The sequence below is a fragment of the Priapulus caudatus genome, unplaced genomic scaffold, assembly GCF_000485595.1.
Source record: "Priapulus caudatus unplaced genomic scaffold, Priapulus_caudatus-5.0.1 Scaffold1513, whole genome shotgun sequence".
In the NCBI taxonomy this organism is placed as follows: domain Eukaryota; kingdom Metazoa; phylum Priapulida; class Priapulimorpha; order Priapulimorphida; family Priapulidae; genus Priapulus; species Priapulus caudatus.
This window is the reverse complement of record NW_014578574.1, coordinates 9,614-23,097: the sequence shown is the minus strand read 5'-3', so window position 1 is coordinate 23,097 and position 13,484 is coordinate 9,614. Positions and strand designations below refer to the sequence as shown.

The 13,484-nt window shown below is 46.0% G+C and overlaps 1 protein-coding gene across 1 annotated transcript in view; it reads left to right on the top strand.

Moving 5' to 3' along the window:
* LOC106816870 (protocadherin Fat 1-like) overlaps positions 1 to 11,096 on the top strand; it is a gene marked incomplete at its 5' end in the record, with an annotated part of 48,483 nt that extends 37,387 nt beyond the window's left edge. Inside the window, 9 exon segments of the mRNA XM_014821511.1 lie at positions 654 to 780; positions 1,213 to 1,310; positions 1,732 to 1,891; positions 2,272 to 2,498; positions 2,530 to 2,582; positions 3,695 to 3,797; positions 4,249 to 4,380; positions 7,388 to 7,569; positions 8,167 to 11,096. Coding sequence (XP_014676997.1) covers positions 654 to 780; positions 1,213 to 1,310; positions 1,732 to 1,891; positions 2,272 to 2,498; positions 2,530 to 2,582; positions 3,695 to 3,797; positions 4,249 to 4,380; positions 7,388 to 7,569; positions 8,167 to 8,799 — 1,715 coding nt within the window.
* Positions 11,097 to 13,484: the final 2,388 nt, after the last annotated feature.

The following is a 13,484-nucleotide window of genomic DNA, read 5'->3' as shown; positions in this document are numbered from 1 at the left end:
ATACGTAGCTATGTATGTGCATATGTAAACGGATATACATGTACATATGTATACAGAACATAAATGTACATGCGTAGATATATAGATAGATATACATGTACATATGTATACAGAACAGAAATATACATGTGTAGATATATACATGTAAGTATACATGTACGTACGTAACTTAAATGTACATATGTTGGTATATAGATAAATGTACATGTATACATGTATAGGTATATATGTAGATATACATGTACTTATGTGTACACAACATAAGTATACATGTGTAGATATGTTGATAGACATACATGTACATAGGTATATGGAACATAAATATACATGTTTGCATATGTGTAGATATATGTATGTAGATATCTACATGTACATTATGTATACAGAACATAAATATATATGTGTAGGCCTACATGTCAATATACATGTACACATGTATATAGATATGCATATACATGTGTATTTCGATGTGAACATAAGTATACACATGTAGGTAGATACACTTTCACATTTGTATATCGAACATAAATATACATGTTTGCATGTGTAGATATATATGTCAATATACATGTACATATGTATATAGATATGCATGTCGATATATAGATAGATACACTTCTACATATGGGAACACGAATACATTCATGTTTCAGGCGTGCTCGGTCCCAAGTGCGTCTGCCGCGGTTTCGAGGGCCTGCTCTGTGAGTCGGACATCAACGAATGCCACGACGCGCCCTGTCTCAACGGTGGCACGTGTACAAACACACACGGCTTCTTCAGGTATGTTCCATGCTCCGAAATACGCCGTGTAATTAATTAATATTAATTATTATGTCAATTATTAATTAAGTTTTGAATTATTTTTGAATATTTCTCACTGTTATGATCGAAAATTAATGCATCGATGCAACCTTTTAAGAAACTCGTAGGAAATTGTTGAAGAGTACTACAGGTGGGCTCTATGCTCCGAAATACATCGTATTAATTAATTCACATCAATAATAATAATAATTAATAAATAATTAGCATCAAAATACGTCACTATTAGGATCGAAACCCATCGACAAACCCCATTAGCAACTCTCTCGTAGAAGGAAAAGCGGGTGAACATTTCCTCGTCATACACAGCGTGAGGTATGAACATGGTCGTGAGGTAGGAACATGTCCGCGCACACTGACCCGGCCGTGTCTGTTGTTGTTACGTCCCCGCAGGTGTGAGTGTCCGCAGCACACGAGCGGGGAGACATGCGGGGAGATCGTACACGTGCCCAACATCACTGCTGCCCGCAGCAACATCTGGACAGCCATAGGTATGCCGCGCGCACGCGAGAGAGAGATTCTCATCCACGAACATATACGTACAATTTACGTATTGTTATGTGCGTGAATGTGCGTGCGTGCGTGCGTTTATGTATATGTGTATAATATGTATATATATGTTTATATGTACATATATACATATACATATACATATACGTGTATGTATATATATATATATATATATATATATTATATCGATTAGGCAGCTTTAAGGGTAACAATATGTAGCATACCACATAGCTAGACCACCGATGGGGCAGTGGCATATAGGGGGCGCTGCACCACCTGTGGGACGGTTGTACGTAGGGGGCGCTGCAACAACGGCGAGGCAGTTGTGTGTAGGGGGCGCTGCACCACCGGCGGAGCGATTGTCTGTAGGGGGCGCTGACGTGCTGCGCGTCGTCGCTGCAGGTGTTGGCGGCCTCGTCCTCATCACGATCCTCCTCGCCGTCATGTTCATCGTCTGCCGCAAGTGTCGCCGTCGACGACGCGCCAAGCATTGCCATAGCAACGTGATCACGACGTCCGTGCATCGCGACGGGGCCAACGAGCTCATCCTCAACAGCCACAGGTAGGGGGCGCCACTGCTGCGCTGCACACGCTGCTTTGCATTTACACATATGGATATATATATATATATATATACACATATGAAAGAAGATGCATTTGTTTTGAGACATGAAAACCTGATGAGAGAGAGCATTAAATTCACACTGCTCACACCCTCTCTTGTCTATCGACGTTGAGTATCACGTTCACACAACTCGCATGCTCTTTTGTTTTTCTGTCAGCATTGAGCATTTTTCGGTCTAACGCTCTCTTGTCCTTCACCATCGAGTATATTCCGACTCGCACGTTCTTTTGTTTCACCGTCAGCGTCGAGCGTGTTTCAGTCTCTCGCATTTCAACTCCAATTATTCCGACTCGCATGCTCTCTTGTCTCTCCGGCAGCGTCGAGTACAAGCGCATCAACAAGCTGCAGAACAGCGACGCGGCGGCGGCGCAGCAGCAGCACGCGCTGCTGCTGCCCCCTAGTGTGCCGCCGCGTCCGACCTCGTACACGCCGAGCACGCACGACTCCGTGCGCACCCTCAACAACTTCGACAGCCTACGCAACTACGGCTCGGCGGCCGACGAGTTGGACGGGACGCACAAGTACCCGGGAGGAGGAGGAGGAGGCGGGGGAGGCGGAGGAGGAGGAGGAGGAGGAGGAGGAGGAGGGGAAATCCAAACAAGACAAGACATATCGCATCGCCCTTCTGGTGAGGTGAGGGAGGTGACGGCTGGGACGACCTGCCTGGGTGAGGAGAGAAGCGAGAGGAGGAGGAAGGGGGGGGAGGAGGGAGGAGTAGGAGGAGGAGAAAGGGAGGAGTGATAGGCGCGGTGGGAGCAATGGGAGAGGAGGAGAAGGAGGGGAGGAGAGGAGGAGGACAGGCGGGTCGGAGAATGGGAGGGGGAGGGAGGGGAGAAGGGAGGGGGGGGCTGTTAGGAGGACGGAGTGAGGGAGGAGGGGTGTAGGGGAGAAGAAGGAGCGAGGAGGAGGAGGAGGGCGGGAAGGAGGAGGAGGCAGGAGGAGAATGAGGCGGGAGGGGTGGAGAAGGAGGGGGTGAGAGAGGAGGAAGATATGCAAGAGAGAGGAGAGAGCAGCGAGTCGAAGAAAGACGAGGATGAGGGTGGAGAGCGCAGAGAGAGAGAGAGAGAGAGAGAGAGAGCTGATGAGAGAGAGAGAGAGAGAGAGTAGAGAGACTGAGAGAGGACGAGAGAGAGAGAGAGAGAGAGAGAGAGAGAGAGATGAGACAAGACAGAGAGATGAGAGGAGACGAGAGAGAGAGAGAGAGAGAGAGAAGAGAGAGAGAGGAGAGAGGAGAAGAGAGAGAGAGAGACGAGGGAGAGAGATTGAGAACGAGGAGAGAGAGAGAGAGAGTTTAGAGAGGAGAGAATGAGAGGAGAGAGAGATGAGAGAGAGGAGAGAGAGAGAATGAGAGAGAGAGGAGAAAATGAGGAGAGACGGGAGAGAGAGCTGAGGGGAGAGCGAGAGAGAGAGAGCAAAGAAGAGAGCAGAAAGAGAGAAGGGAGAGAGAGAGAGAGAGAGGAGAGAGAGAGAGAATGAGTGCGAGACTGAGAGGAGGAGAGAGGAGAAGGAGAGAGAGAGCAATGAGAGCGAGTAGAAGAGAGAGATGAGAGAATGAGAGAGAGAGAGAGAGAGCGAGAAAGAGAGAGAGAGAGAGAGAGAGAGAGCGAGAGAGAGAGAGAGAGAGAGAGAGAGCGAGTGAGAGAGAGAGAGAGAGAGAGAGAGACCATGCGAGAGGAAGGAGAGTGGAAGAGACATGTGCCACACACTCACTCTCACTGACAACCCCCCCCCCCACCGCAGGTCTACCATAGGGACAACGATGGCAACGCACACAATCCCAAGTGGGACTACCCCAACATTCCCGTAGAGCCGAGGTACTGGGACGCGGGCAAGCCACACAACGGTGAGACTCACGAATAGAGCTGGCATTACTTAAACGATTTGAACGATTAAAACGTTTTGATGTTGATGATAAAATGAATTATTAAATAAACGATTAAAATTGATGATAAAATTGGTAAAACAGATCATTAATTTTGGTTTCCTTCGAGTGTCAAATCTATTCGCCTATCTGCCTGCTTTGATTGACAGGGAGCTCTCAATGTATTTAGTGTTCTAAAACCGCTGTTTGTTGATGAATTACCCCATAGTCGGCAATGTGGCGTAAATAAGTGAAAAACACCTATCAACTACAATCCAGCTCTACCGACTTTGAAACAATATCTAAGGTTGTGTAGTTATCTCTGCATATAGGGCAGTTGGCTAGTAATTAACAGACCTGCGCACCAAAGAATCGCTTAGCAACGTTTTTCGGTTGGTTCAATGACGAACTTTGCCTTGCCGCGCGCTTTCAGCCGAGGTGAAGCAGCCGGAACCGCACGTCGACACGCCACCTGTTGGCAAGACAAGAGCGCATCCGACCAGTGCAGCGTCGAATCTGTCGTCTCTAAGCAGCTTGCCGGCTGTGTCAGAGGAGGACTTACCGGGTTAGTATTACACCATTGAGGAAATAAAGAAATAATATATCAATAAATAAGTATATATATTATACGTATATATATGGTAGAAGTGGGTAGATTTAGCTCATAGGAAAGTGATGCAGTCATACCAGTGTTAGTGGGTCTACGCCTCCAAGTCACTCAATTTTAAAGGTTACAAAGGACATTTTTGATGCATTCGAAAAATGGCAGTTACACAAGTCCAAAAGTGAAACTATTACTATAGAATGGTCCTCTATCTCTCAACGACACTTTTGGTGTTTTCCTCGGTTGTGGCCACCACTATAGAATTGTCACCGTTGTATGATGTTCACTATTCATGCTTCCTTTGACTAACCTTTCCACGCGAGTTTAGCCATAAATCCTTTGTTGTTATTAACGTGGTGATGGATGGCCACTACTCTTGGATAGATTGGGGTTAAGGTGGCGCGTGAGCAAATGTGCAAGCTTGATCGCAGTTGCTTTTATTGTCACGGTGCAAATGTGCTTGGGAGCCATGTTGAGACCTGGATCCGTGACCTCCTACTCCACTGACGCTGAGAGAGTCTGTGTCCCCTAGGGTACTATCGGAGGGTACCCTGGGTAGGTTCGATATATCAGAACGTACCCTGGTACTATCTAATATGCCGGACCGTACCTCGCCTACTCCACTAACGAGTCTAGGGAGTCGCCTACGCCTACTCCCTAACCCTAACCCTAACCCTAACCATATCAGATAGTTACCAGGGTACGTTCCGATATATCGAACCGTACCCAGGGTACCCTGCGATAGTACCCTGGGGGACATAGACCCTATCAGCTCCACTGACCGCGTGCGAAGGTCAGACTGAAGGTCGGCACATTGTAGGCGGTGGTGTCGGTGTCGCGATTTGTCAGTGGCGTGAGGAGTGGATGGATTAAGGTCATTAGTGAGGTCGTTAAATAACTAACCATTCCTGTGATGGGACGCTAGTTTACTTTTATTATCGGGAGTAAGATAATGACGAGGGAGGATAATAGTTACTATCAGATAAGTATTATCTTCCCATAATAACAAAAAATTAAATTTAATAAAAAAAATTTTTTAATTATAAATTTAAAAAAATAAAATAAAATTCTAAATCTCATTATCTTACTCCGACTATCGTGGTGTTGGCGTGTTGTTTACCCTGCGCTGTGCTCTCGTTTCTCTCCCACCTGCTGCACACAGCCGTAAGGCTTCGTGGACCAGGTGGAGTGCCCTGCTGGAGGAACAATTTACAGTTGCCCCCGAATGTGGTTGGCAAAGAAGGTATAGTGTCGTGCCTCCGTGGATGTGAGTGTGCATATACCGCGTGTGCATTACTGTGCCTGCGACTTCGTGTGTGTGTGTGTTAGACGCGTGTAGATGCGCAAAACCCTTGTTGGAAGCATGTGCTACCAATCTGTGCTACGACTGGATGCAGCCCCCTGTAATGAGCATGGCCGCCATTGTCATGCAAACAAGTGAACAAACAGTGCATGCCCTTATCCGATGTTGGCAGTGACTATAAAAACTGCAAATCTTTTTTTTCTAGTGGGAAAAAACTGAAAGCTTGCTTGCATTAGTATGTAGCTTCACCTGAGTGCATATTTATTACTATATATATTTATTGCTTCGCATATTTATGTAATGCACTATATAGGCACGCATAAATTTCAGTTTTCTGTTCATGAATCACTATAGCATGAATTAAGTCTTGCTGAAACTCCACTAAGTTCCTGTGTATATACCAGGGGGCATCTGTAGAAAATGGAATCACAAGTAGTCTATTGATTCACATCAAACATAACGGCGAAATATATAGGCCCTATAGGTATAAGACTATATATAGGAATTTAATCAAAAGAAGTGTACCATATATAACAGAATCATATAACTGTGTTATCTTGCCTTATATCTCGTTAAAAAAATTCGAGATTGCAATAAGGTGGGATAAGCACTTTAATATTGTGACAATGTGTAGCATTCCTGAGCTTCACCCGTCATCACGTTTCCCGCTCAACTAATCACACCAACTTGTTGATCCTTAATCATAAAATTTATACGTAAAATTTATGTGATCGATCATCGTGTTAACTCGACGTAAATCGGGAGCTAGAGTGTCAATTGTTGTCGATCACGTGTCGCAGTGTCGTCGGGTAGGTGGCGCTGCCGTCGTCGTTACCGTTCGTTCGCTCTCTGTTGTGGTTGTTTTCTGTTTGCAAAGTGAATGTTTTATTACAGCTTGTATTTCTGCGCTTTCTGCCCAGCTGTTTTTATCCGGCAGTGTGTTAGTTGTGGAGATTACAGCCAACGTATCTTGTTGTGTGGCACATTCGTTTAGCATGTATATTTTTCATTTACGTGGACTGCATGCGCTTGCATAGCTCAATAACAACCTTGTAAACAACTGAACAGCATTCTTGTCATTCAAATGCAGCTATAATGGTCTGTATACGCGTAGTTTTATTTCATGATAAATTCACTTGATTTTGGAAACATTTGTTGGAAACAAGTTTCTTGTCACCTACACTTGTCGAAACTGCCTCTAACAGGTTAATTATAAATCCTGGGATTTATCATAAAGCAAAATTACTCTTATATTACTATGGCATTCGGTAAACTTATTCCAAGATTTAGAACGATCCGAATGGCTTTCAACAGTAACCAATCAGAAAAGTTTGTGACACTTAGCGAACATTAGACAATCTTTCTGTACATTTTTCCTGGAACTGGAAAGTAATGGGGGTCGAAAGGGAATGACGGATACCAAGCTTATGAGAAGAGTGTCTTTATTTTTCAGTAACGCTAATTAATAAATAACGATAAATCCACATCATCAACCCCTCGTCGAAAATTAATATCAATCAATATAACCTCAGTCAAATCATAAAATAGTGATCGTAGTTTGAGCGACAGTTTCAGCAACGAGTTCAGTTGTCGTTGTCGGGGCGCGAACGAATCGAACGACCTCAGTTCACACGGCGCGTGCGTGCCACATTGTCTTCTGCGCAGGCTACCACTGGGATTGTTCCGACTGGGCGCCTAGCAACAACCTTCCAAACATCCGCGAGATCTCGATGCAGGAGCTTCCGGACTCGCGCTCCGCGAGCGTGCACAGCAGCGAGTCGAACACGCACGCAGGGGGCGCCACCGACGAGAAGGACGCCACCGAGACGACGCCCTTCCTGAGCAAGGTGGGTCTAGCCGCCACGCCCTCACCCTTCCTCGTTAACATCTCTTATGCAGCGCGAGTCTCTCCGTGCTACCTTCTCGGGGATGGCTATAGCGGGGGGTCTATGGGATATCGAAGAGAAAGGAGGGGTGGGAACGAGAAGGAGAGGGAGAAGGGGAAGTCCCTTGTTAATGTCTTTCTCACAGCGCGAGTTTCTCCCTGCTACCTGCCCCGGGATGACTATCTGTTCCTTAGCGAAGGGAGAATGAGGAGGAAGAGGAAGGGTAGGAACGAGAAGGAGAAGTAGGAAGAGAAGTAGGAGGAGGTGGGCAGGAGAAGAAGTAGCAGTAGCAGTAGAAGGAGGAGGTTGAGGGGCAGAAGTAGGAGGGTTAGTTGGAGGAAGGGAGAGCTAAAGAAAGAGCAAGATAGAAAAAGCGGGAGAAAGGGGGGAGATGAGACAAAAGACATAAGGTAGAAGCTGCATGCCAAAACAACTTAAAGTGACATTAAATAAACACCAACTTCTCTAGCAAGCAAGCAAGCAATAAATACTCCCACCCTAACCCTCACCATCTCGCATCCGACCCGTAACGAAACCATTTTCCTCTCCCGTTGCCAGGACAACGACGAGTTCGACTATCCGGAGACGGGCGAGGTCGAATCGGAATACGTCGGCGACTCCGAATTCGCCGACAACGAGTTTGACCTCGATGACGACCTTGACCTGCCGCTCGACTTCTCGCACCGTCCGAACATCAACGCGATGATCGACTCGCTCAACTTCGCCGACGACGACGACGACGACCCCCAGGGGGCGCCGCCGTCTCCTCAACCGCCGCCGGAGCACAACTACGAGATGCACCCGAACGAGTACCTCCCGGCGTGGCCGTCGGAGCCGGCCGACCTCGCCGCGGCGCCCCCTGGCGACGACCCCGCGGGGGAGGCGGCGAGGAGAAACAATCGTCTGAGCGAGTACACGAACGAGAGCGAGTGCGGCGAGGGGGCGGCGTCCGTGTCGGCCGTGTCGGCGCTGGACGACGTCTCGCTGTCGATGGGCGGACTCACGTCGACGAACGCGTCCTGCTCGGACATCTCGGGGCTGTGCGAGATCGACGACGACGACGACGACTTTGAGGATGAGGACGAGGACGAGGATGCTGACGAGGCGGACGCCCAGCTGCGAGCGCTCGCCGAGAGAATCAAGGGCGGTGGCGGCGGCGGAGGCATCGTCGTGCAGCAGACGCAGGTGTGACCTCGCCGCTACCTTGCCGTGACCCTGCCGCGACCACGCTGCGACCCCGCGGTGACTTCGCCGCGACCCTGTTGTGACCCCGTCATGACCTCACTGCGACCCTGTTGCGACCTCGCCGTGACCCCACGGTGACCTTGCGCTGCTGTTGCGGTGGTGACGGGTTGATGGGAGACGGGGACCAGCGTGCGGGCGAGGCGTGCGCCGCCCGCTGCCGTCTGCCATGTAAACGGGCGTGACGACATAAACTGTGGCCTTGACGACGTGGCGGTGACGACAAGAGACAACAAAGCGGAGACAAGTGACAATCGCGACTGTGACAATGTCGCTGTGGGACACGCACACACACAGTGAGTGAAGTCACACAGACGTGACAAATATACCAGACAGAAACCGACGATCGAAATTCCAATCGATAGCGTTTCGGCAAAAGTCGTCTTGCCACGAGTGATAATCAATTTGTAAATGTGAAGAGCGAATCGATTCACTTTTCATCCACTCGACGTAGTTTCTTGTTTTAGCGAAATTTTCCGGTCCGTTCTGTTCTCTGCTGCATGCCACGGACTTAGTTCTCACGTATTTAGTGTTATACCTAGTGTCTAGTGTGCATGATTGCGGGATTTCAACAGCGACGCATGTAGCATACCGCAGTAAGTTACCAGGGGAGACACTACCAGTGGAAGGATATTGCTCAAGTGGAGCTACTGTGACTTGGAAGGGGCTGCTGGGGAGGGGCTAAGATAGGAGGACCAAAGGACCAAAAGTACAGTGTATTTAAAATTTATCCCCGTTGCGCGAGCGCGCGTGCGATTTTTTTTAAAGGCTTGTGTTTTAATTAACGTTGTGTTTTTTAACGCGTTCGACGGCTAGTGCGGTATATAGATGGCGCTGCGTGCGCGGACATACGGTTGTGAGCATTTAATGTGGCGCGTGTGTCTCTCCCTCTGTAGGGTCCCTATATATAAACCCTATTTATATATAGGGACCCTATCTCCCTGTAATGTAGGTTCGCTATAGTTGGCGACCCGTGCGATTTTACTGACGGGAGGCATTTTAAATGCGTCTCCACATTTTACCTCTTATAGGAGAGTGATAGTGAGAATGACAGAAGGGCAGAGAGAGAGAGAGAGAGATATAGAGAGAGCGAGAGAGAGAGAGAGAGAATGGGGTATAGGGAGGGGGAGAGGGGGTGCGTGCGTGCGTGCGTGCAGGTGTGTATATGTTGTATTAAAAATCATCCTCGAAGAGAAATAAGTCGACGGTTGTGTGTGCACGTACGCGTACGTGTCCGTGCGTGCGTGCGTGTATACGCCTGTGTGTGTGCGTGCGTGGGTACGTGTATCACGGTGTATGTGTCAGCTACGGAAGGTTCAGCGTTGCTTCCAACCGTAAAATCAGATTGTACAGATCGTGTAAATAAGCGGCGGACGGCGTCTGTGCCTCGCGTCGCCATGGAAACCGAAAGCACGTGCAGCGTGGTTGTGTGTGTATGTGTGATTTACCTGCCATCAGACCGCATGTCTGAGCGTGACAAATGTTCAGCTTGCGTATTTTTTATGATGGATCGGGGTGACTTCATGCGTGATGAGACGGCGACGTGGCAACGACGCTGCCGACTGCAGTGGCATTTATTTACTAAAAGAAATTACCGTTCGCCGTACGTGTGAAAGAAAACGTGGCGACAATTTGAGTCGAATTCGTGTTGCGAAGCTACAATTTCGTTGTTGTTGTTGTGTTTTTTTTCGGCGCCAATTTTCGCGGAACAGATCTTGCAACGGCGGCATGCGTTGCCATGGCGAGCGTTGCCATGGTGCGCGTTACGAGACGCATTTAGTTACGTTTGACGTTCGCCACGATCATTTCACGGCTGCATGCATGCTGAAATCAGGTGTCGAGTACGTGTGGCCTGAACGTTACCTGCAGCTACGCGCAGCTACTAGTTAATTGCTACCGACTGACTGTGTTCGCGTTTGTGTTTGTTCTCTGTGAGATGTGTGAGGGAACCCGAATGATTCAGGGTAGCTATAGCTATATATAGTTCTCTTCAACGTGATTATTTATTTTGTAAATAATGAATTGCCGATGTTGATTGCGAGTGTAGAGAGGGGGGAGAGAAGAGATAGGGAGGCTTTGAGCTTTAATTCTCTCTCTTTCTCTCTTTCTCGTGTTTACTGTTTATGATGGATTCTGATGAGAGATCGGTTATGTAACAGACTACTTAAACGTATATAGCCTATTCTCGCAGTTTCTCTTGTGACGTTTTTATAGTCAATAAAATTTCTACTTGATATTAACGATAATCAACGACGTTTTATTGTTGAATTCTGAATCACACACATATGACACATATTCGTTGAGTTGCGTACGTGTGCATATTATACCATGCATGCATCTGTTTACAGCCACAAATCGGCAAATTTTACACAGTGTTGCGTGGAACTTGGGTAACGTGATACACTTCATATTTATATGCTCTGATATAATTTCACTCGGCGTAGCAGGGAATCTCGATTCACACCTACTCATTATTGAAGAAAGGCGCACTGTTCAAGATTTTTCATTTAAAACTATTCACGATTATGTCTTCTCTACTTTAAATGTTCAATTTCAACAAAACGGGATATCGTATATCAGATATTAGGCATGCGCACAAATGCAGAGAGTAAGCGCTTTCTACATGCGTATAATTTCCACAAAATTATATATGTAGGGGCGCATATATTTCGTTTGATGTTACTTCTTCTAATGCGCGACATTAGTGCCGACAAACGGCAACGAAAATTGTGCATAATTTTATGAAGCATTGCGTGGAATCTAGATGTTCACGCGATTGCGCTGGAGGCAATAATATGATGACATAATGAGGCCAATAATATAATGACATCGGACTGTTTCTATGAATAACCACCCTGGACTCGCTGACAACGTTGAACATATAATTTCAACAAAACGTTATTTATTATAGCAGATACTTATGTCAGATTGCATATACTATAGTTAGCATTTATTTTAGGGTTATTCATGTGCATAAAACTTTTATGTTATTATGATATATATTTATATCATATTTATAATGTCTATATTATGACACTAATCTTGGTCTGTGGCCCTCTATTATCTATACATCAATCAGCTACGTACATAAATTACCACTGATAATTACCACTAACATAACTATATATCTATATACCTGCAATATATATATATATATGATTATATATTATTGCAGGTAATATATTTGTATATACATACATATACCAAGAGCTATTTATAGGGTATTGTTAGCTCTTGATTGATTGTTAGCATACAGAAATCAACAGCAATACAGAATCCGTATATATGGGTTAGTATAGAATACTTTAATATGGCCAGCAGTGCCTATTACAGTTGCCATAGTGCGTTACTTCGCTCTGGAATGGTTTCGTCCATCGCAAAGCATGCTGGGCCAGATAGTTTGCTCCAAGTACAAAACAAAAAGTAAACTTGAGTGTTCTTGCAAAGCTATACAAGCGGTTCATTAGTAAGGGAACTGGTATTACTATTATTGGTAATGATTCTTATTTTTTTAGGCAAATCTAAAATCTGAGTTTAATATACAGATAACTGTGATATATTAATAAATCGGTGTAGGATGAAAGAGACAAACGCCACAGAATGTCGATCGTAGGAGTAACTGAAGGTTAACAGGTGGGGCCATTCGGTTCAGAGGATAGAGAAACATCACATGGGACCAATAAAACCCAATGTTTTCATCATATAAATATATTTTATATCAGTCTAATAGGTTAGGGTCCACCTATGGTAGGGTAGGTTTGGGGTTATGGGTTAGAAATTTAAACGACCAGCGCTCTCGATAGTTGACCGCGCGGAGGAGCTGACACCCTTCCATACGAATACTGGGTATGCTTGAAAACAAAACTCCTATTGTAAATTTTTGTAAATTATAACATGTTACACATTTTGACCTCACTGTTAGTCATGTACAACTATTCGCTCGATTTCTTATTACTATTTACCTTGAAATTAACACGTTATAAGGTAATTCGAACAGCGCTATAATATTTGACGTTGTAAACGCCATTACTGGATGTTCTTATGCTATGCGCGCAATATAAGCGAGATTGGCCACGAACTTTCGCTACGTATTATGGAGATAGTCTTATTTGAAAATGGCGAAATGGCGGCGTTTGTTCGGAGCGGTTTCATCTTAGATCAATTCTAATAAGTTGGTTGCTGACAACGTAAATACACACTCCAGTAGATTTTAGGCATAATCTGTAATAATCGACGGCTGGTGGAGTACAGAAGAAGCAATAGAATCATAAAAGTGAGATATTTAACTGTTAATAGCGGACATGCTATCCGACATATTTCTAATGCGGTCGGTTTGTGACCCTCTCGCCACGTAGCTGTTTTAAGCGAGATGGGAACTTGTGGTAGGTTTAGAATTAGAGTTGAGGGTTAGGGTTGGCACATTGGGTTTTATTGAGGACCCATGTTCTTCTATCCTTGGGCCCGTACTTTCTGACTTTTATATAGGCTAGTATACTAGTGATACTACTGCTATTTATATGCTGAGAGGGTCTATGTCCCCGGGGTACTGCCGGAACGTAGCCCTGGGTCCTGTACCGGTTATACCGCGAACGTACTGGCTACTATCTAATATGCCGGGACCGTACCGCGCCTAC